At 40.3% G+C, this 24,774-nt stretch overlaps 3 protein-coding genes across 3 annotated transcripts in view; 1 reads left to right on the forward strand and 2 right to left on the reverse strand.

Moving 5' to 3' along the window:
* Positions 1-123: 123 nt before the first annotated feature.
* tgds (TDP-glucose 4,6-dehydratase) lies at positions 124-11,794 on the reverse strand. The gene is made up of 12 exons (XM_080834727.1): positions 11,291-11,794; positions 11,130-11,196; positions 10,944-11,012; positions 10,566-10,656; positions 7,309-7,451; positions 6,745-6,843; positions 5,111-5,170; positions 4,815-4,858; positions 4,191-4,356; positions 3,649-3,704; positions 1,649-1,746; positions 124-520 (listed from the first exon to the last, which is right to left on the reverse strand). Exons 1-12 carry the CDS (start codon positions 11,332-11,334, stop codon positions 414-416), a joined length of 1,044 nt encoding a protein of 347 aa, XP_080690853.1. The 5' UTR covers positions 11,335-11,794; the 3' UTR covers positions 124-413.
* Positions 11,795-12,105: 311 nt separating this feature from the next.
* Positions 12,106-16,295, forward strand: gpr180 (G protein-coupled receptor 180; the record flags this gene model as incomplete). The annotated part of the gene is made up of 9 exons (XM_080834224.1): positions 12,106-12,247; positions 12,468-12,608; positions 13,897-14,100; positions 14,302-14,482; positions 14,590-14,639; positions 14,828-14,985; positions 15,636-15,827; positions 15,943-16,020; positions 16,113-16,295. The coding sequence occupies 9 exons, from the start codon at positions 12,106-12,108 to the stop codon at positions 16,263-16,265; spliced, it is 1,299 nt and encodes a 432-aa protein (XP_080690350.1). The 3' UTR covers positions 16,266-16,295.
* A 2,583-nt stretch (positions 16,296-18,878) lies between these two features.
* abcc4 (ATP binding cassette subfamily C member 4 (PEL blood group)) overlaps positions 18,879-24,774 on the reverse strand; it is a gene marked incomplete at its 5' end in the record, with an annotated part of 44,646 nt that continues 38,750 nt past the window's right edge. Inside the window, 2 exons of the mRNA XM_080836007.1 lie at positions 18,879-19,387; positions 24,301-24,435. Of these exons, the coding sequence (XP_080692133.1) occupies positions 19,298-19,387; positions 24,301-24,435 (225 nt within the window). The 3' untranslated portion in view covers positions 18,879-19,297. The remainder of the gene's footprint in view (positions 19,388-24,300; positions 24,436-24,774) is intronic.

Consider the following 24,774-nt stretch of genomic DNA (forward strand, 5'->3'; position numbering starts at 1 on the left):
TACATACACCATTTGCGTTACTAAATATTCCTTCAGCATCAGCGAAAATATAGAGGCAGAACTCAACAAATGAAAAGTTCATGCCTAAGAAATTTGTGAAGAAAAGTTAAGATATGCATGTTTTTATTGCATTAAGACAACAAAGAGCTAAAGACAAGACTGGATAAAAGCACATGTTTTACAAAAAATCAGTGGAGTACAAAAAAGTATTTGGAAAGGAGTAGAAACATTTTGGACCGTCAGCACAGTTATGCCCGTGAACTTCTGTGCTCTGAACTTCATAAACTATAAATAAGGTTATAATATGTATTTTTGGCTTACCAAACAAAATCCTGCTTCAAAATATCACAATTTGTATTGTATTCATCACCATTTCTGAAAGATCACATTCCTTTCTCATGTCCTGCACTGTTCTAGAGTGTCTTCACTTTAAGGCCACTGGTTTGAGATGAATTCTGTAGAGTTGACTGAAAACTCGGTGATGACGGCCACACATCAGGGTTGTCTTCATACCACTGGACTGAAAGAGACAAACATCATAGTTTAAAAACATTTCAGATAAAACAATAATGTCTATAAACAACTATAGAATTACAAACATATTTATGTAAATGTATTTAGTGTGGTGTAGTATATATTCATCAGTCCATAGAGCTAGTTCCCACTCTGCAGTATGCACTCATCATAAATGGTATGTAAATAAATGCTCCATTAAAGAATTACAATCTTAATAAGTGGGTTGCTAAGGTGTGTCAGCACCCATACTTCTTTTCTTCTTCTTTGTTGAAGTTCAAGTTCAATTATTTATTTGTCATATACACAGAAAAACAGAGTCAGACTGGGCATTGCAATTCTTGGGACAAGATACCGCACAACAACCTACCATAGCATAGCATAACATAAAATAACATGACATAACATATAAGTACTCTGAACATAAATTCCACATAAAATAAACATATAATAAATCTACAAAATCTACAAAATAAATATACAATACCATCTGCTAAACATATAATACACATATAGTAACCAAAACTAATATACCTATACTGACCTAAAGACAAATCAAATGTGCCTGGTATCAGGTAGTGCAATATTACTGTAGTGCAAACAACGGAAATCTGTAACATGAAAAGTGAAAGGTGCAAGACTGTATCACTGTCCATTTAAAAGCCTGATGGCCCTTGGAAAGAAACTGCTCTCCAATCTACGGGTGCGAGATCGAATACTTCGGTAACGCCTACCAGATGGCAAAGGGGAAAAAAGTTTATAGGATGGATGGTAGCAGTCTTTAAGGATCCTGCCAGCTTTCCTGATGCATCTGATTAGCGTTTTAAAAAGCAGATCATGGAACAGTTAACAACTCTGGTCTGCCTCCCTTTTTTATTCTGAGAGAGACATTTTTAAACTACATTCTCAGACGGCATGTCCAGAGTTGGAAGGGCCATTACCAGGGCGGGGTCCATTGATCTGAGTCACTAGAGGGATTCTTAGCAGTCAAGGGAATGTACTTTCCCACTATTTCACTGTTGGAAAACTCTTCCAACTTCAACTAGCAATAGCCAGCAATAAGCTATACAATACATTCTTTTATAAAGGAAGCAGGCTCATTCCAGAGTACAAGAGAATGCACATCAGATCTTACTTGTCCTTCGAATCCCTTCCCTCCACGATACCTTGGGCTTCCACCCGAGTCTGAGCAGCTTTTCTGAGCTAATGGGGTACCTCAAGTCATTGTGCGGCCTAGCAAAGGAAAATCAAGTCACAAATAAATATCTGTAAGCAGAATTATTATATCATTATTCGATACATTGTGTGATTTACACCTGATCAGATATTATGTTCCATGTGTACAAAGACAAATACATACATAAAAGCTACATCATGAATTTAAATGTACTTATAATCTCACAACAATGTAAACCAGGCTATCCCCGGGGTGCGTCGGGGATCACTGCACTTTGATGTCAATGGCATCCTAGTATATGTACACCTTACATTACCGGTTGTTGTTTTTTTTTCTACCCAGATTAGGTGTCCAGATAGGGAATGTACAATGATTTTAGGTTGATACAGTATAACAATGTGTATACTACAGATATGTGTACACACGTGACATCCATCAATGGTACAGAGTGAAATTGTTAAGGTGAAGGTTAAGGTTCAGCATTTAACAGATGCTTTTATTGAAATAAATGAATGAATGCACAATGCAAATAAAATCAGCAGACCAGATTAGTCTCATAACACAATGTAATGACCATGAAATGAAACCTAAACTTAGAGTTTTTGAGTGCAGTACCAGTGAAATGAAACCTAAGGTTTGAGATGTTCAAACTGACTAAGGAACAAAGTCCTAGATCATCATGTCTGGTCTGACTTTGGACTTCATTCATACCATATATATATATATATATATATATATATATATATATATATATATATATATATATATATATATATATATATTTAATGCACACACAAATATTTAGCATTGCACACATGACTTTTGCTTGAATCATGAAACAAATCTGGCCTCATACAATAGGGCACATAAATGAGCATGCATAGCAAGGCATTCGCTAGAACAGACAAAATTGGGGAAAAAAAGTCTCATTTGCGATCTATTGCAGTGAAAAGCAAGCAAAGGCAACCACTGTTCATCAGAGAAACAAAGTCATCCAATAGGGGGACTAGACTGAAACTAAAAGAGGTAGGTATCCATACAGGCCAGAGGAAAACATCTCAAATCTAAATCCAGCAACTGCAGGGAGCCAGTTAAGTGTGGCCTCCTAATGTCCTCTTTGGTTGATCCGACCATACATACTGCCACAGTCAGGATCATGTGCAACAGTCACCAAGAGTAGCAATGCAGTCATCTAGTCTGGAAATGATCAACACCTGCACAACAGGTTGGGTAGCCTATTGGGTAAGAGAGGGTGTGCCGGTCGTCACTACACATGAGTACGTGCTCTGACCACCATACCAACGAGCCTGGCTCTTTGGCGTCACGGTCAGAGTAGCATGTTTGGCACCATGTAGAAGTTTAACTCCGGGTGGGTTGACTTCGCTACAGAGGGTCTTCTGGATATTTTAGAAAGTGAAGCAAGAAGAAGTTACATGCTCAGAGAAAACTAAGCTGCCCAATCAATCATTACACACCAGTTTCCTGCAGATTTAGTTGAGCTGATGGTATTGATGGTAAGCCAAGCAGGATATTAATATTAGCTGGTAGCTGGTCTTGATGAAATACCAGGAGCTAATTCTTTAAAAGATTTAGCTGAAGGTGATAGTGCTTGATCCAAACTGAAACATCACCATCCTCATGTCACAATTTCAGACTGTAATTTGTGGACTTATCTAGTAGGAAGTACAAGAACAGTTGAGTGTGAAAATCTATGAGAGTGGCAGTTTCACCACATCAGGTGGTGTACACAGATACTAAAGCATGCTAGCATACGTTTCATACTTTCTCCTTCCAATTGAGTTTCTACTGACACTCAACTCTACTCAACTTGTACCTCCCAGATATTGGTTGTAATCTCAGTGATGTCACTATTACTGCAATGTACCTTGGTGGGTGGCAATTTGCACTGTGGCAGAAAAATGAGGTTGAGAAGAGGCAAAGTAATGAGTTCTACTCACCTATCCTTCACAAACAACAGCCAGTCACCAAGCTCACCGTCTGAAGGTTGTTTCATCTGTCAGAGGCAAGATAACTTACTGTTACTAATTCTCTGGTGGAAAGAGCACTGACATGTATGACTTAATTAACAATGCAGGTACAGCAGGGGTCTTTTACATCAGGTCAAAGTATTGTTTGGTCGATGTACTAGGCTAAGGTTGAGTTGTTTCCTGGACAAAAAAAAAATAACTTGAAATTTTTAGTTTTTAAAAGTAATATCCTTTAGTATGCAATGATTAAGCCAAATTACAGTGCACTGATATTTTTTCAATCAAATCAAAATCAATTGCCATTTATTTAATAAACATAAAATCTTGAGACTGGATCAAAATGTATTAAATTCCTTCTCGCAATATGGTCTCTTATTTTGGTTTTCCTCTGACTTCAGTTAACAGTTCAGTTGAGCGACACTGCATGAAGCGGAGTTTAAAAAAGAAATAACGAAACTGAAAAAAAATGCTACATTCATTACTAGCATTCTGTCTAAAAGAAAAATACACACCGTCCTCACTAGCTCTCTGGCCAGTTTGATGACAGGAATCTCAACGTTGGTCCCAATGTTGTAAATCTCTCCCAAAACGCCTTTCTCCATCACAGTCAGGAAAGCATCCGTGACATCCTCCACAAATAGAAAATGGCGTGACTGGAGGCCAGAGCCTTGGATTGTACTATACGGGAGATAAAGGCAGAAAAGCAGTTTGAATTGTACTATATGGGAGATAAAGGCAGAAAAGCAGTTTGAATTGTACTATATGGGAGATAAAGGCAGAAAAGCAGTTTGAATTGTACTATACGGGAGATAAAGGCAGAAAAGCAGTTTGAATTGTACTATATGGGAGATAAAGGCAGAAAAGCAGTTTGAATTGTACTATATGTGAGATAAAGGCAGAAAGGCAGTTTGAATTGTACTATATGGGAGATAAAGGCAAAAAAGCAGTTAACAACTTCTGCTGGGAGAGGGTAGTACACACTATCCATACACATCTATTGACAAAAACCCACAATTTACTGTTAGATTACTGATGATTGTGGTCAGCAAACTATACTTCCCCTAATGATGGAAGTACTATAATATGAACCATGAAAACTACGTTTCCTCATAAATGCCTTTACATTAGGAACTCACCATTTTTTGTTTTCCAAAAGGAGGGATATGAACCTTGGGATGACCTGGTAGACATACATTGGTTGGTTATTCAAATAGGACTTTAAAACATCAACTGATCTAAAAGCCAATTCCAGCTATTGCAATCATTCAGAACCGTAAATGCTGTATTACAAAAGTGACCATGAATAGGTTACCATTACTACTAGAAGGAGGTCAACTGGAATCAAGATAATAATTGAGAATCCTAACAAATGTTTGATATAATGATTAAATAATGTTGCAAAAAACAAAAGAGACTAAATAGACCAATTAACCTTTTCATAATGCTGCCGTGGTCCATAAATGTTGTTGCTCCTGGTGATGATGATAGGCAACTATACAAAGACAGTAAAATGAGATTACACCTACCATTTGCCATTTTACAGCTGATTCAAAAGCTGATTTCATTACAGTTAATTTCAATTTAATTTGACACTGGATGTGCCTTTGTTTGTTTCATTGTCGGAATGTAAACCCTAGATTCTGGAAAAAGGTTTCCACTCAGGATTGCTTTATATATTTCTGTATCCATGTTTCTTAGCATCCTGACTAGTCTCCCAGTCCCTGTCGCAGAAAAACATCCCCTCAGCATGATGCTGCCACCCCAGTGACTGTAGGGTGGTGGCATTAATGAGGTGATACTCAGTGCCTGGTTTATAACGCTCACACGGTTGGGAACTGTGGCTAAATAGTTCAATATTCGTTTCATCAGACCAGAGGATTGAGCTTCTCATGGTCTGAGAGTGGTTCAGGTGCTTTTTGGCAAACTCCAAGTGGGCTGTCATGTGCCTTTTAGTGAGGAATAAATAATAATAATAATAATACATTTTATTTAAGGTGCCTTTCATGACACCCAAGGCCACTACACAAACAGGTTGTTAGAATTACAATCATCTCATAGAAATAAATAAAAATAAGAAAAATAAATGGCTTCGGTCTGACCACTCTACTATAAAGGCCTGATTGGTGGAGTGCTGCACTGATGGTGGTCCTTCTGTGAGGTTCTCCTGTCTCCACAAAGGAACTCTGGATCTCATTCATAGTGACCATTGAGGTCTTGGTTACCTGTCTGACCAAAGCCCTTTGTCCACAATTACTCAGTGTGGCTGGGCGGCCAAATCTAGGAAGACTGTTGGTGGGTCCAAAACTCTACCATTTCAGAATGATGCTATCCTTCCCCAGATCTGTCTTGCAGGTTTACGGACAATTTTCTCAACCTCATGGTTTTACTCTGACATATACAGTACATCAACTGTGAGACTTGTGAGAGGTATGTGTCTTGAATCATTATGTCCAATTATTTTAATAGGCAGAGGTGGACTCCAATCAAGTTGTAGAAGCATGTCCACAACCACTGATGGAAGTAGGATGCCCCAGAGCTCAATTGTCATAAGGGTCTGAATACTTAGTTTAATGGGATATTTCAGTCTTTTATTTTTAAATGAATGAAACACTCATTATACTGGTGTTTGCTTTGTCATTGGGTTGTATTGTATGTAGATTTATGAGAAAAATAATGAGATGAATCCATCTGAAGATGAGTCTGAAGCTAAATGTGGAAAACCTCAAAGAGTCTTAAAACTGTCCAAATGCACTATACACTGAACTGGCATATTGAGCACAATGTCAGACTCCCTGGGTAATTCAGTACCTGGAACTAGAGATAAGTTTGAGGCATACCTTAAAACAGTCAAGGGATTTTTCCAAATGCAATTTTTACATCAATCATGGATGCACAAAACTCAACATATTTACAGTATATATACAAACAGGATCACTACAAAACTTTGAGCACATATTTAGTGGTCTTATAGTATCTCTAGGTTTAGTGTTGGAATTTATGATATAGTGGTACCTGATAGGGAACTTACGTTGTGATTTATGATACAGTACATGATGGGGAACTTACGTTGTGATTTTCCCAAAATGACAATACAATGTTTTCAGCTGTGGCCTTGGATACAGCATAGGGATTTGTTGGTCTTTTAAGACATGATTCATCAAAGGCCTGAAAGAAGTTTTTATCGTGTTATTTTGTCCTAATTATACAACCAAGCTAATGTTAGTAAAAACAGGATATATTCATTTGACAGTTTGTTTTCACTGGCCAAGCTCTTTATTCTTTCCAGTCTCTATTTACTGTAAGCTTGGAGTGCCAAGCATGGCACATGTTAATGTTTTAGTTTGAATTAAACAGTGTTGAGTATCATCCCAAAGCAATTTCACCTTTTCAAATCACATTGTTATTCCTGAGGAGGTTTTCGGTTGTTCATAGACACTATTGGTGATCTGCAGTATATGGACATTCCCTTGAGGAGAGATGCTAGCCATATTTAAAAAAATGTCCCCTTAACACCTAAGCATGGCCTATAGGTACAAGACGTTTTCAACACTTCTCATTTACCAGATCACAGGGAAGGTAAACTTGAGAATATGCAGTTTGTGGTGAAACAGTATGTGCGCAGATCCTCACCTCGTCACTGCTGGCCCCATACACCTCATCTGTGCTCACAAAGATGAATCTCTCTATTCCAGTATTCAGGGCTGCTGACAGCAAGACACGTGTGCCTTCTGCATTCACTGTCATGAATCTGGACGGAAACAGGAAAGAGTCCTCTGAAGGAAAGGGAGAAAGATTTACTTTACAACAAGGTAGCTCAGGAAATCATATTAAGAGTATTAAAGGTACATGAATCAGAACATCAGAATTCTTGAAGGTGTATTATAAAAAAAAAATTAAGTTCTTAAAATCAATATTTGAATCTGTATGAGGTATAAGGTACAATACAAAAAAAACACTGAAAACACAAGTGAGCTTGTATTACATTAAGCATCAAAATGGTTACATTGACCACTAAATCTAGTTACTGCTATGTTCGTCTCAGTCTCCTGACCAAAAGAAACCAAAATAAATTGTATTGGCTGGACTTGAGTGGTATATAATACTGTATATATTTTTAACCATATGCTTTTCCCCAGAAGTGTTTCCACTACGTTTTGCACTCTAGTTTGAGATCCACATCTCACATGCAACCCTATTTAGGAGAAGCAGCCTGTAAGCAAGCTGTAACTGATTGAGAGAAGGCTCCCAACATCTCTGCCTAACTAATGAGGTTCTGTGGTACCCTTTGTTGTGTACCTTTGTGTTAGTCATGGTAAACACACTCACTTGTGTGTCATGATAGGCAAGTAACCTGTATGTCAACACACGTAAGCATGGACACATTATGAAATCAAAGGCCCCTAGGCACAAAGGCTTACTGCATCCTCCAACTCCCGGCCTGAAGCAACTCCAAACCCAACCGCCCTATGCTTACGTGACATATCTAATACCTGTAGCTTGCCTGCATGAGTCACACCACATCAACACATGATGCAATAAGCTAATACAACAGGCAGTCACTGTGTCTGCTCGTCTTGGTCCTGGCCTAGCATACCTTGACACTGATCCAGCCTGACCTTCCCCAGCCAACCACACAAGGCAGGCTTGCTTAACGCAGCATAGCATTATTTAAATCATGTCATTTTGATTTACTATTTGTAAAATGAGAATAAATATGTCTGTGTCCAAAAATTATGATATATATATATATATATGCCAGGCATGATGAAAGATTATAGAGACATACATACTCTGCAGCACTATAGCATCAACAACAACACCACCACTTAGTAATTTTCTTGCAATATTTTCCTGCTATAAGCTATAAAATGTTAATTCACCAGACTTTCATATGGGAATAGGGTATTCCAAATCTGAAAATCCCTGATCGTTACTACTTTTATCTACTTTTATAATCTGAATCTGAAAATCTTGCTGGGGGAGCCTAACTGAAAATGCTGTCCGGGGGGGGGGGGGGGGGGGGGGCGTTCACTGACACACACACACACACGCTCAACATCAAGGACATGTAGGACATATATGGGCCATTCTACCGAATTCGTGTAATATGCAGTCCCTCAACAATAAAAACTATTTACAAAACAATTAGGTATTTAGGCATAGATATTTAATTAGAAAATGTTATGGTCTATATAAACCCAATGCATTACATGAGATAGTGATAAGCTAAATATATACAAAATCCTCATTTATAGGGTACTTTCTATTGGGAAGTAGCTGTCCCCAACCCTGACATCTAAATTTCAATGCCTTTAAATAACACTTTTCAATTTTTTTAGATTTTTTTCAATGATTTAATTTCAAAGATCTTTATGATTGGGTTGAAACAGAACTTGGAATATTTAGATTTATTGTGGGTTTAATTTTTAAATCAATTTTCTATACTCAAAAAATCATGTCCCTAGTTTTCATGTCACTACCGAAACACAAGAGTTTTAGTCCATTGGCTGAGCCTGTGTTTTAGCCACGACTCTGCATTTTTGAACACGCAGTGACACTGCATCTCTGACCCTCATGGTTGAATGGTAAGTAGCTAAATCCCATAGTTTTTATATAAATGTGTTCCAAAGTCTGAAAATCGACGTGTAACCTTAAGAATTGTCACTACCGAAACGCATGTTTTCTTCAATTAAGTAAACCTTTTGGGGTTTCATGGAAAATCTTATGTTTGTATGTGTGTTCACCTCTTCAAAGATGTGTTTGCATGCCGTGTGCTTGTTAGAATTCTTTATTTATGCTTAAAGTTAGCTAGAATTGTCACTACCGAAACAGTCACTACCGAAACATATGGTAGTGACCTGATGATTTCAGTAGTGACAAAATGAATTGGTAAGTAGTTCAATCCCATAATTTTTAAATAAATGTGTTGTGTGGACTAAAGGGCGGCCCAGAGCACCTTTTGGAAGATTTTTGGAGAGAAATGAACATCCATCCAACAGTGCAGTCACTACCGAAACACTGGATGTCACTACCGAAACAGTGCAGCACTACCGAAACACAGGATGTTTTGTAAAAAATTAAGTATATTGAGTAATCAACTAAAATGTTATGATACTGATTGGATTAATGTATGTTCAATTTCATCAATGAACAACTCTGGAATCAATATGATCAGTATTTAGCATTTTACAAAGAAATATTACACTTAGATTTTGATGAATTGTATAAATTGAACTTGAAAATTTGGTAAAAAAATCATTTTTATGGATTTCATTGTGAAAACCTTCAAGAAATATTTGTAAAAATACTCTTCAGAGAAGGGAAGGAAACACAATCTGAACAGGTCAATAATAATACTTTTTTACTATAGTAAATGTGATGTTTCGGTAGTGACAATTTTTGGAAGAGGAAAAACATTCCAACACATTCTGAAAATACAATATAAAAATTGACTGTTCTTTTACTAGATAAGTGTACTTTAGATATGGTACAATATACATACGGACAAAGTTTTGGGAATAAAACATAAAAAAAATCCAAATATTTCCGACCTGACTTTGCACCAATTCGGTAGAATGGCCCATATATATAATTCTGAATCATCTGTACTATAACATATTCACTATACATGCAGGTGGGCCTGTTAAGATTGCATTGCAATAATCTAGTTTAGACATTATGACTGGCAAACAACACAGGATTCAATCACCACACTCTGACTGCTATTCAACTTATCCCATGGCATATGGACAGCTCAACTTTGTATCTTACACCTGAATGAATGAACGCTGTTCTCTTGTTGACTATGCACTTTATAGGCTATGTCTGTTCCAGTGATGTAGTGCCTTAGCCAATGAAAAAGGACCAATGGTTTATAGGTAACTTACCCACATGAGTTTGGGCAGCAAAATGAAAGACAATGTCAATATTCTCAGTGGCAAAGAGATGTTTGATAAAGTGTTGGTCGCATATATCCCCCTGAATGACACAGGAACAAGCAAAGTTATAAAACACGTAATGTACTCTGATCATTCATTCAGCTGCTAGATTAAAGATGAATTATGTGCTGAGGATACAATGGTTCTCTCCGAAGAATTTTTTCTTTTTCTTTGTTTGGCCATTTTTATGTGAATTTCAATTTTTTTTCTGTCCAGAACAGGTTACTACATGCCCATGCAAGACACAATGCCTTACTGTATAAGTAAATACAAGAAAAATCACATTTAAAACCATGAAAATTAAAGCATCAGAAGCTAAGAGCCTACCTCAATAAACCTGTAGTTATTGCCAAGTTCAGTCATCACAAGATTCTGTAAACTTGAGCAGTAATCCAACTATGAAATTCAAAAGGGAAAACCAATTAGAGAAAAAATTGAGCAACATAAAAATTGTTTACAATAGCCTACAAAAAGTCCACATATCAACACTGGAATTTCCCCAAAAGGTCTAACATTGTCCAGGTTGATGATCTTCCAGTCTGGGTACTTCTCTTTCAGGGAGATGATGAGATGAGACCCGCTGTCAGGAAAGAAATGCATGAAGTATGACAGTATGTCGGTCATGAAATGTCATGAATAACAGAACACGCCACAAGCAGCATAGGGTTACTCACATAAAGCCAGCCCCTCCAGTCACCAAAACGGTCTTAGATTCCATTTCTCTCTGCTCTTCGTGCTCCAGAGAACAGCCTACCCTGCTATCTAACTATGTCTTCAGGCATTTCGCCGATTGTAAGATGGGTAAATACTAAGCCTACTCATTCAGGAATACATTGTGTAGACCGATGTTTGTGCGACATAACTCACATTATAATTTACAGTTTAAGTCAAAGACATAACATACTTTATACGTTACCCCTTATTAAACTTTGTCATAAACTTTGGTTGTGAATTACAGCCTACCTAGTTTCCTGACGTTAGCTAACGTTGACGTTACAGCAGCAGTAGGCTACTAAACTACCTTGGTGCTAACAACATATCTTAAAATGGTAGGCTAAATACTTGCCCTTACTGCATACGTTTCAGATAGTCTGGCGAAACCTGTCTCCAGTGTTAGGTTGGATAAAATAGTATAAAATCAGTCAAGTGCTTCCTTACTCAATAAGCAAAAGCTCCAACAAAACTATTGGCAGTTTTAGTTCGCCTTCACGACAGCTTAACCACTTTACGGCAATGTTGACACGTTTCATGTCAGATGCATAGACAGTAAAAAGAGGTCAAATGCCAGCGTTGCTTGGTTTTGTGTCCCCTCCTGTTTTTAGTTCTTATTGGCTACACCGCCGTAAAACACATGACCTATTCATTGCCGATTGGCTAGAACGTGGGTCCATCAAACCTTCAGCTGAAGGAGCTGCCTGAAGTGCATTATTCCATTCATTGTCGCAATTAAGAGGTTGAAAACATTTAACACGCTGCTTGCTGTGCTACAATGTATCATTTCGAGATTGCAACCATTACGCTTTTGCTACAATGTGTTTTCTATGCGAGCGGGAAAACTGTATTTGGGATTTTCAGAAGCGACTTGGCTAGAGAACAGAATGGCCAATACATCACCACATTTTTCTATCAGGGTAGGTGCTAAATTGATTTTCAAAATTCCTGTTCGGCATACTACGCTTTAGGATGTTGTTCCTGTATGGTGGAAACATGTAGCTGTGTCAAAAAACATAGCATTGAAAATTCAAGTGAATTGAAAGAGTTGTCTATATCACCACTATTATGATTGGTTTAAAAAGTATTGATATACTGATTAAATGAGTGTGTTGTAAGAGTCCTTTGTGTGTTTTGTAGTTGGAAATGGGCTGATGGTGTATAGGCTAGAGAATGTGCCTGTGGCAGTGCAGAAGGAGGCAAAGCTGCTGATGTTCCATAATATACAAGGCTTTGACAACCTGAGCTGCTTGGACCGAGTCTCACGTGCCCAATTGTCTAGTGAGTTGCACCCTTATTCCACTTTGTCAATGACATTTGCCAGGCTGCGATTACAATTTGTTAAAGTGATTCATAATTTTCCGAACAAACACATAAACACACGCCTGAATGTATGCCATTTATATCTGATCCAAAGTGCATTTAGTTCTCTTCTGTTCAAAATCACTGGCTTTGATTAACTGACAAGTTGAATGCAAATGTCCTATCTGTATGCTGTCATTCTCTGGCTCTGGACTTGTGGTTTCCTCAGCTGATAGGTCCCATGCTTCCAAACTGCTGCTCTCCTATAACATCTCTCTCTGACTGCCTCAGCCTCTTGCTTGAAATCGCTGGAAGGAATGTGTGTCTCTCTCTCACACCCCCCAGTAACACTGAAGTAATGTGTCTCTCTCTCACACCCCCCAGTAACACTGAAGTAATGTGTCTCTCTCTCACACCCCAGTAACACTGAAGTAATGTGTCTGTCTCTCACACCCCCCAGTAACACTGAAGTAATGTTTCTGTCTCTCACACACCCCAGTAACACTGAAGTAATGTGTCTCTCTTTAACACCCCCAGTAACACTGAAGTAATGTGTCTCTCTTTAACACCCCCAGTAACACTGAAGTAATGTCTCTCTCTCTAACACCCTCCAGTAACACTGAAGTAAAGTGTCTCTCTAACACCCCCAGTAACACTGAAGTAATGTGTCTCTCTTTAACACCCTCCAGTAACACTGAAGTAATGTGTCTGTCTCTCACACACCCCAGTAACACTGAAGTAATGTGTCTCTCTTTAACACCCCCAGTAACACTGAAGTAATGTGTCTCTCTTTAACACCCCCAGTAACACTGAAGTTATGTGTCTCTCTTTAACACCCCCAGTAACACTGAAGTAATGTGTCTCTCTCTAACACCCTCCAGTAACACTGAAGTAAAGTGTCTCTCTAACACCCCCAGTAACACTGAAGTAATGTGTCTCTCTTTAACACCCTCCAGTAACACTGAAGTAATGTGTCTGTCTCTCACACACCCCAGTAACACTGAAGTAATGTGTCTCTCTTTAACACCCCCAGTAACACTGAAGTAATGTGTCTCTCTTTAACACCCCCAGTAACACTGAAGTAATGTGTCTGTCTCTAACCCCCCCAGTAACACTGAAGTAATGTGTCTCTCTCTAACACCCCCAGTAACACTGAAGTAATGTGTCTCTCTTTAACACCCTCAGTAACACTGAAGTAATGTGTCTCTCTTTAACCCCTTCCCCAGTAACACTGAAGTAAAGTGTGTCTCTCTCTAACACCCTCCAGTAACACTGAGTGCAGAGGAGCACAACCAGACTATCCCTCAACAGTCTGTTCCCCAGGCCTGGCACATCTTATATGTAGACCGCTACACGTGTGAGGAGCAGGAGGAGATCTTGGGTCCTTTAGAGGATGTGAAGTTTCAGATTATTCTGCTCAACCCAGACGGTGCAGGAAACCCCTTGGACCACTTCAGTGCAGAAGAGGGGGGTGAGTGTGCCTGCTCCTGAGCTGTCCATGAACTGAACTGAAGCTGCGAACAATGTCTGCACAAGATGCACAAAAAAATACTAATAAAGCTGCATTTTGTAATGCCACCATGATGCTTTTAGCCATACCTGATTATACCCCAACCATACAAATATAAAGGGTATTGTTCTGGCAGTGCTGATGTGTCTCCCACCCTATTAGGTCTCCACAGCTTCTACTTTCTGCTGATTGTGGCATACTTCATTGCATCCTGCATCTACATCCAGCCACTGTGGCAGGCCCTGTATAAAGGTGGCCCCATGCACACTGTGCTGAAAGTGCTCTCTATCGCCCTCATGCTGCAGGGGATGTCAGTGCTCTTTAACTACATCCACATGGCCAGGTGACCGCGGCATTTTGGATCTATAATCCATCAATAATTTGTTTATAATAAAGCAATTCAATGTTTAATATATATTCTCTCGACTTGTTCCTCCTTGTTTACCTCAGGTATGCCAGAGATGGAGTGGGAGCCCCTTTGATGGGCAGTCTAGCTGAGTGTGAGTCAAACATATCTACGTATATTGATTGCTCTGCACCAGAAGGTTCCAGAAGAACAGCTATTGAGTCCCTTGGTCCCTGCCTAATACACGATGTCTCTTTTAAAAACGTCATTATGAAGAATAGATCTATTGAAATGAATAGAAGGATCAGTGCCTCTGACTGTGTGTTGTTTGTGTGTGTGCAGTCTGTGACATGGTGGCCCAGGTGCAGATGTTGTATATGCTGCTGAGTCTGTGTATGGGTTGGACCCTGAGTCGCAGCAGGAAGTCTCAGAGCAAACCTCTCCAGTGGGACTCTTCTCCGCTGTCTACGTCCCTGGCTGCGGGGGTTGTGTTCACACAGGTTCAGAGACATCACATCTGTTTCATTAAGGATTATTATTACACGGCTCTTCTTAATGCTGTAGAATGCTCCATTCACTTGAATGGGGCTTCCCAACGTTCTGCGGTCAACTATTTTCCGATAACTGACCGTTGCTATGCAGTTAATGACCGCTGTCAAGGAAAGTGGCCTTTTTGCCTCTGATTCACATCTTTCGTAGCACTCCGCAAGTAGTACGGAAACTTATCAAGGGAGTTTCAGCGGACGGTTGAGCAGCTGTGTTCTAAAGAATGTTCAACTGTCTCTGAAGTTCAACGTCTTTGGCAAACTATTTCTCTGCTTTTTAACACTACGTATAGTAACAAAAACAAATACATTGTAAAAAGACACACTGTGTTAAGTAATTTTTTTAGTTTTAGCCGTATAATAAGCGGGATAATGTATAGAATAAGCCCCTTCACGGTGAATCAACACCCCTCCGCTTCGCGTCGGGGTGCTATTCGCCCTGTCGGGGCTTATTTTCCCGACAATGACCTGCGTTCTATACATTATCCCTTACTTATAACCTGCCCCACTCCCCTATCCCAATGTTCTTTTGCTCTTTAGTACTTTTACCCCCAACATATGTCTTGCAAACTTCCATCATGCCCTGATGCTGTTCTTGTTCCTAGGGGGTCTTCCTGATCTGGGAGCAGTTTGAGGACACAGAGCACCACAGTTTTCATGCACAGCGCAGTGTACCAGGTGTCTTACTACTGCTGCTACGTGTGGTGCTAGCCTTGCTACTGGCCTCTGTACTCTACCAGATCACCTCTTCAGAGCGGAGCGCCCTCAAGAGGGACTTCTACCTTCGCTTTGCAAAGGTAGCACAACTGGAATGTACACACAACCAAAAATAACAACCCGCTTTTCAGTCCGGGCTTGGGATTTGTTTACAATGTATTTACTAATTAGGTTCTTTATTTTATGAATTTTAAGGGGTGCTTCCTGTGGTTTCTGTGCCATCCTGTGCTTGTTCTACTCTCAGGGATTTTTAACGAGCACCAGCAAGAAAAGGTGAGTTGAGAAAAGACAGCTCAGAGTTTAGTCCAAAAATATTCAAACCCAACCCCACTCTCCAATCAATGTTGTTTCTCTTGTGTTCTCAGGTCGTTGCTATCGGAGTGATTCTGTGCCAATCAATATCTGTCATTATACTCTACCAGCTCTTCTTATCACGGAGTCTTTACTGGGAAGTATCATCACTGTCCTCGGTCACATTGCCCCTCACCATGTCCAGAGGGCCGCGGGGCCGCTACTGAGTCCCTGTGGTGGTGGATGCGTGTTACATGCATACATGGAACTGGAGTCAAGGTTGCTCAACATTCGCAGAGAATAGCAAGTCTGGTCTGGTGAATGAGGCGGACCGTAGCAGTCTGTAGTGTGTATGCAGAGCTGCAAAGCAAGAGGTCAAATGACTGAAGCTGACAAACTGCAGGACATTTCTATTGATGAATGCTGGAATAAAAGACTTCTTCCTGCCCATATGGAGCAGAGACATAAGATTCGAAAACCTTGAACGGCAACTGATGGGTGAACGGTTACCTTAAGTTAAGTGAGTGATACATTTATGTATAAAGTAGGTGTAAGATAACTGTTTAGTCTTCTCTTCTGTCATATTTATCTGATTTTTGATGTTTGACATCATGCATGTCTCTCCTAAGACTTGACAATGGGCAAAAGCAAACTCTTTTTTTAAAACACACACATGATCTGATGGGTGAAACCTAATAGCACACAGGTAGTTATTATATTGTGGTGGTAAAGGTCAAATCAACCCTATGCACTGAGGGTGACTGAATCATTATTTTTAATAAAGGTTGTAGAAATGTTTTGATTCAAAATGTACTATTTCTGCCTGAAAGGTTTGTGAATATTTCTGCCTGTGATGAGATTTACTGCTACATTTGAACAAGGTTGGAAACAGAGCAGGTAGACATGTCTATCTAAAAGCTATTGGAGCCCACACAACAGTTCTGCAGGGTTATTTTACACTGAATGATGCATCATCTGTTAGATATAGGCATTTTCATAACTTCACATAATATGATTACATCTCAACAACCCTGTGCAATATAGTTTGCATAGCACTAGGCCACAGCTATCAATATGGCACCTGGCCTTTTGTCTATGTTGATGGGCCATCAGACCTGGTCCCTAGCTTTTGTGTGTCTCCGAGCCAGAGATATTAGTTGGCTTTTGTCTTCAGCCACGACAAGATTAGCTGAAGCAAAGACATTAGCATCCATATGGCCCTACCTGTAGCTGTAAGCTAGACATCCCCTTTTGACCTCCAGATACACCCATTCCCACCCCTAAACCATACATTAATTCCACAGTATAAATGTATGCGCAATGTTTGTAATGAGAAGAAGAAGCAAGGAGACCGACTCCTCAACATGCAGACGTGCCTTGTGCATGCTTGTGTTGTATGGAGCTGACCGTGGCATGTGATTGAATAAACACATTCTTTCGCTAAGCCGTCTTCCACAAGTCTGTTATTCTGAACAAGCTAACTTGAACCAAGCGTGGGCATCCGAGGATTTTGCCGGAGGACAGCACAAGCTTTCATTTACAGCACAATCTTTCACATCATAGTATAATTGATTATCAAAGCAAGTCTCAAAATAACAGAGATACTTTTTTTATTAAAAACTGCCTAAACCGTCTAAAAATGCCCAATGAATACACCAATCAAGACTTAAACGGAGACCTTGAAATTTAAGAAGTAAGATGACAACACAATGATTATGAATATCTATATTTTGTGTGGTTTGTGTATCTTTGACAAAATTATGACTTAAAATAGATACAAATAACAGAAAGCAAAACCCACAAGGCCTTTCACCGCCTTATTTATAGTGGTTTTTCCAACATAAATCACCATTTTGATTTCTTACTGTAAAATTCAGTAATATTCAAGTAAGGTGCTACAAGGATCAAGACACATCCACTCATTCCAGATTGTCCATGCTTGTAGTGTAGGCACTTGGTGTCGGTCCCTTTTGAACATCCTCTTCAGTCATCTTAACACTTCAGTAAATTCAACACAGACTGCACATCACACACAACAGACTAATCAACTGGCCTGACATGAACTTGAAAAAATAATGAAAAAAGGGGCTTCAATATGACCACCTACTATTGTAATCAATGAGATTTTGAGCAATGAGTAGCTCCACAGTAAGCAGCATAATAAAAAGGCACTGACTTGTGACACTGAGAAAAATCTCAGGGGTAGCTGATACATAAATAATAACAGACAGTGTGGAACACGCAACAGTATTTCTTTACCAACAGAAACATCATACTCTTCACGTTTTTTTCTTGAGTAAAAAGAGCTTATTACCATTAACTAATCTAATTGAGTCATAATATAAACATTATAGTCATGTCTTCAGCTATACTTCATAATACAGTGAAAAGAAATGTTTAAATATGATAAATAGATCTTTTTAGAATAGAAAAGGATTCCAGGCATTTCTACTGAGGTCTCTGTAGTCAACAGTGCTCTTGAGACAAGGCCGTGGGGATGCTTGGTCTTCATTAAAAAAAACATCATTAGCTTGGTACATAAAAATGATACGAATACAAAACAGTAATTTCTGATATAACAACATAAAGATTAAAATACAGAGATGAGTAAAATAGAGAGACATTTAAGTTGAATAGCTCTGGATATCAGGCTTACTCCAGGAGCCATATATTTAAAATCTCTCGGTCAGCAGGTCTGTCTCTCTTGCTTCTAAAACACTCACTCAGTCGCTCGCTGTCAGACTTACTACAGTCACTGACACAGGTCATCAGGTCATCTACAGGTCATCTATCCTCACCATGGATTAATAGCTCAGCGTCATTGTAGAAAAACAGATTTTCTTAGCTGCTGTTCAAAGTTCCTCTGTTGTTACAAACAGATTCTAGTTGCTCAACCACAAATGTTGGGCAAGTATATAGATTTGACCACAGCAACTTATTTAACTTTCCTGCAAAATAGCCTCCACCATTGACCTAGGACTATCAGCATAGTGGTACAAAAATGTGAAGAAAAAAAAAGGCAACAACATTATCATGAACTCAGTGCTGACAGACCTTGTGGCTGTGTTTGTTTGTTTGATTGTTTGTTTGTGTGTCTGTGTGAGTGTGTGCATGTGAGTGTGTGCATGCGAGCGTGCGTGTGCGTGTGTGTGTGAGTGTGAGCAGAAATTGCGGTGCGGTGGGGTGGTGCTCCCCTGAAGCATGATGACAGTTTCATGAGCGGGGCTCCTGCCGATGTGATTGGCTCTCCAGTCCAGAGTTACAGCGCTGTTTCAAAGATGACCAGAGTGGCGTCAGCATGAGGTCTTTCAGAGGCGCTCAGACTGGTCTGACTCTTGTTCAGCTGTGCCTGTAGTTAGAGAAGGGACAGAAAATGTTTATAGTAGGTATTACCACACAGCAGCTTGGGCCAACATGGCACATTGACATGCAGTGTACAACTGCAAAAATGAGTTTATGGTTTAGTATTTAGACCAGGCTAAGGCTAAGGCTAAACACTAGACACTGTCTTAGGTGTCGAAGCAGACAGTGGAATTCTGTCATAGCTGTGCAATTCCAATCCGGAATTCTGTCATAGCTGTGCGATTCCAATCCACAGTGAAATAGAGCTGGGCATTACTGTCCTGTATCTCAGTTATTATGAGAGAAAAGCATGTTGGCCGAGGTCATGCAGTCCTCACACGGCATTCCTGGTGGGCTGGAGGCAAAAACAAGTCCCTCAGGGCAAAAACTGAACTTGACTAGAGCCACTAGATGGCTCTGTAGGACTCATCCTAGGTTGTTCCACACATTTAGTCTATCACTGACATGTTCAAGAACTTCCCTTCATGGGCTAATCACGTGTGAATGGGAGCAGGGATCGATATTCAGGGCAATCTGGGACCCTCTTCCTTCCTCAGGACCTAGAGTGACACTTCAGGGAAAATGCCTGTATGGCTGTGTGTGTTATGAATGAAAACAGGAACATTGCAGGGACAAGCACGTAAATCCATCTGCCACCACTGTCCACCACAGAATCCACTGGTTTGCAAAAAATACAACAGAAGCTTTTGTGTTATCCTGTTTACAGACAGACAAACTAACAAAATACACCGAAAACCTTGGCGGAGGTAATAACGAAAGCAGTGGGAGATTTTATAGCCAAAGATTTGCAGTCCCATTTGGTGGTCACTGACACAGGATTATGGTACCTGATGGAAAAATGAAGTGCGTTACAATGTCTCGTACACATTTCAACAGTAAAGCTCAATGAAACATCACAGAGAGGAACTGAAAACGAATCCACTCAGATACCCTATAGTATCTAGCTCTCTCCACTGATAGTGTGACCTCCAGAGCAAGTGGAAGCTCCCTCACTGTAGTAGAGACAGAAACCAGGCAGTCAGTCATGCTGCCTTTTTCATGAAAGAATGTCATGTTTGTCTAGAGGCAAAATAAATGGTTTATTGTTTCAGGGGTGATTTCATTTTTTTCTTAAATATAAAACTACAATAACTGTACTGTTACTGTGGCCCAGAAACCGTGATGCACACCGAAGCATGTGCCAGTTGTACCATGGCATCCCTAGGTCAGGGGTGGTAAGAAGGGTCGAACTGTGCTTTTTTTCGACCTTGTGTAAAACGGACATCCTTGCAAGACAGGGAGTGAAGTAATATGAACTTGGAGGTCAGAGACCCACCACGTGGTTATCCCTGCTGACAAATTATTTTGGCACCAGAGAACGCTAACTTCTATCTGAATAAACCTTGAGTGAAGTTTTTAAATCAGCTGCAGTGTGGGAGTGAGCCCGTGCCTCTCTCTGGCCTGCCAGGACGTGGGTGAGCCAGACAGGCTTGTTGTTGTCCTTTAATAAATATACTTATATGCAACTTCGGAGTCTTGAGGTCACTTGAGTGAATTTTCACCTAACAACCTTAATTTCTTGTGACGGATTAAAAACAAATATTGCCAGCAAATTGACAGCTCAAATGCGTATAATTGCTCAAAGTTTTGTTCATATTGTTTTATTTTAATGTACACATGAATTGTAACTATACAGTGTGTTAACAATGTGAACTTTCTGCAAAGTCCAGGAACAGTTAAATGGACGTGTCTGTAGAATGACCTGTGTGTGTTAAATGGACGTGTCTGTAGAATGACCTGTGATAAATGGACGTGTCTGTAGAATGACCTGTGTGTGTTAAATGGGCGTGTCTGTAGAATGACCTGTGTGTGTTAAATGGGCGTGTCTGTAGAATGACCTGTGTGTGTTAAATGGAGTTGTCTGTAGAATGTCCTGTGTGTGTTAAATGGGCGTGTCTGTAGAGTGACCTGTGTGTGTTAAATGGACGTGTCTGTAGAATGACCTGTGTGTGTTAAATGGACGTGTCTGTAGAATGACCTGTGTGTGTTAAATGGACGTGTCTGTAGAATGACCTGTGTGTGTTAAATGGGCGTGTCTGTAGAGTGACCTGTGTGTGTTAAATGGACGTGTCTGTAGAATGACCTGTGTGTGTTAAATGGGCGTGTCTGTAGAATGACCTGTGTGTGTTAAATGGGCGTGTCTGTAGAATGACCTGTGTGTGTTAAATGGACGTGTCTGTAGATTGACCTGTGTTTAATGGGCGTGTCTGTAGAATGACCTGTGTGTGTTTAATGGACGTGTCTGTAGAATGACCTGTGATAAATGGGCGTGTCTGTAGAGTGACCTGTGTGTGTTAAATGGGCGTGTCTGTAGAATGACCTGTGTGTGTTAAATGGGCGTGTCTGTAGAATGACCTGTGTGTGTTAAATGGACGTGTCTGTAGAATGACCTGTGTGTGTTAAATGGACGTGTCTGTAGAATGACCTGTGTTAAATGGGCGTGTCTGTAGAATGACCTGTGTGTGTTAAATGGACGTGTCTGTGTAGAATGACCTGTGTGTGTTAAATGGACGTGTCTGTAGAATGACCTGTGATAAATGGGCGTGTCTGTAGAATGACCTGTGTGTGTTAAATGGACGTGTCTGTAGAGTGACCTGTGTGTGTTAAATGGACGTGTCTGTGTAGAATGACCTGTGTGTGTTAAATGGACGTGTCTGTAGAATGACCTGTGTGTGTTAAATGGGCGTGTCTGTAGATTGACCTGTGTTAAATGGGCGTGTCTGTAGAATGACCTGTGTGTGTTAAATGGACGTGTCTGTAGAATGACCTGTGTGTGTTAAATGGACGTGTCTGTAGAATGACCTGTGTGTGTTAAATGGGCGTGTCTGTAGAATGACCTGTGTGTGTTAAATGGACGTGTCTGTAGAATGACCTGTGTGTGTTAAATGGGCGTGTCTGTAGAATGACCTGTGTGTGTTAAATGGGCGTGTCTGTAGATTGACCTGTGTTAAATGGGCGTGTCTGTAGAATGACCTGTGTGTGTTAAATGGGCGTGTCTGTAGAATGACCTGTGTGTGTTAAATGGGCGTGTCTGTAGAATGACCTGTGTGTGTTAAATGGACGTGTCTGTAGAATGACCTGTGTGTGTTAAATGGACGTGTCTGTAGAATGACCTGTGATAAATGGGCGTGTCTGTAGAATGACCTGTGTGTGTTAAATGGACGTGTCTGTAGAATGACCTGTGTGTGTTAAATGGGCGTGTCTGTAGAATGACCTGTGTGTGTTAAATGGACGTGTCTGTAGAATGACCTGTGTGTGTTAAATGGACGTGTCTGTAGAATGACCTGTGTGTGTGTTAAATGGACGTGTCTGTGTAGAATGACCTGTGTGTGTTAAATGGGCGTGTCTGTAGAATGACCTGTGTGTGTTAAATGGGCGTGTCTGTAGAATGACCTGTGTGTGTTAAATGGCGTGTCTGTAGAGTGACCTGTGTGTGTTAAATGGACGTGTCTGTGTAGAATGACCTGTGTGTGTTAAATGGACGTGTCTGTAGAATGACCTGTGGGTGTTAAATGGACGTGTCTGTAGAATGACCTGTGTTAAATGGGCGTGTCTGTAGAATGACCTGTGTGTGTTAAATGGACGTGTCTGTAGAATGACCTGTGTGTGTTAAATGGGCGTGTCTGTAGAATGACCTGTGTTAAATGGGCGTGTCTGTAGAATGACCTGTGTGTGTTAAATGGACGTGTCTGTAGAATGACCTGTGTGTGTTAAATGGGCGTGTCTGTAGAATGACCTGTGTGTGTTAAATGGACGTGTCTGTAGAATGACCTGTGATAAATGGGCGTGTCTGTAGAATGACCTGTGTGTGTTAAATGGACGTGTCTGTAGAATGACCTGTGTGTGTTAAATGGGCGTGTCTGTAGAATGACCTGTGTGTGTTAAATGGACGTGTCTGTAGAATGACCTGTGTGTGTTAAATGGACGTGTCTGTAGAATGACCTGTGTGTGTGTTAAATGGACGTGTCTGTGTAGAATGACCTGTGTGTGTTAAATGGGCGTGTCTGTAGAATGACCTGTGTGTGTTAAATGGACGTGTCTGTAGAATGACCTGTGATAAATGGGCGTGTCTGTAGAATGACCTGTGTGTGTTAAATGGACGTGTCTGTAGAATGACCTGTGTGTGTTAAATGGGCGTGTCTGTAGAATGACCTGTGTGTGTTAAATGGGCGTGTCTGTAGAATGACCTGTGTGTGTTAAATGGGCGTGTCTGTAGAATGACCTGTGTGTGTTAAATGGACGTGTCTGTAGAATGACCTGTGTGTGTTAAATGGACGTGTCTGTAGAATGACCTGTGATAAATGGGCGTGTCTGTAGAATGACCTGTGTGTGTTAAATGGACGTGTCTGTAGAATGACCTGTGTGTGTTAAATGGGCGTGTCTGTAGAATGACCTGTGTGTGTTAAATGGGCGTGTCTGTAGAATGACCTGTGTGTGTTAAATGGACGTGTCTGTAGAATGACCTGTGTGTGTTAAATGGACGTGTCTGTAGAATGACCTGTGATAAATGGGCGTGTCTGTAGAATGACCTGTGTGTGTTAAATGGACGTGTCTGTAGAATGACCTGTGTTTAATGGACATGTCTGTAGAATGACCTGTGTGTGTTAAATGGGCGTGTCTGTAGAATGACCTGTGTGTGTTAAATGGGCGTGTCTGTAGATTGACCTGTGTGTGTTAAATGGGCGTGTCTGTAGAATGACCTGTGTGTGTTTAATGGGCGTGTCTGTAGAATGACCTGTGTTAAATGGACGTGTCTGTAGATTGACCTGTGTTTAATGGGCGTGTCTGTAGAATGACCTGTGTGTGTTACATGGACGCGTCTGTGTAGAATGACCTGTGTGTGTTTTGTGCGAGACTAACCTGTTTGGCCATTTGCAGCAGATAGGCTGCCTCTGCCTTGCCTGTTTGCTGCACCATCTTGAAGAACATACTCTCTGGGTTCTGCAGGAGAGTGTAGGGCGTATCACATTCATGGATTTGGCCTGCATTCATAACCTGCAAGCACACAGGGTTAATACACAGTTAAACAAGTGACAGTTCAGCTGTAAACTGTTGTTTAAACATAGTTGACAAGAGACAGACACAGGCAGAGCACCATACTGCCATTGTCCAATGGACTAATGGACACTGTCTATGGCAGTGGTTCTTAACCTTATTGGAGGTACTGAACCCTGCAAGCTTCATCAGTGCATTCACCGAACCCTTCGTAATTGAAAAAATTAAATATGATTTCTTTAAAACATAGGTATATATTTTACTAGTGCACAAAATTAACCATGCATCAGTTGCACACAAAATCACTGTGTTCAAAAAACAAAACCAACCAAACATGAA

Source organism: Sprattus sprattus (assembly GCF_963457725.1).
Source record: "Sprattus sprattus genome assembly, chromosome: 3".
NCBI classification, from domain to species: Eukaryota; Metazoa; Chordata; class Actinopteri; order Clupeiformes; family Clupeidae; genus Sprattus; species Sprattus sprattus.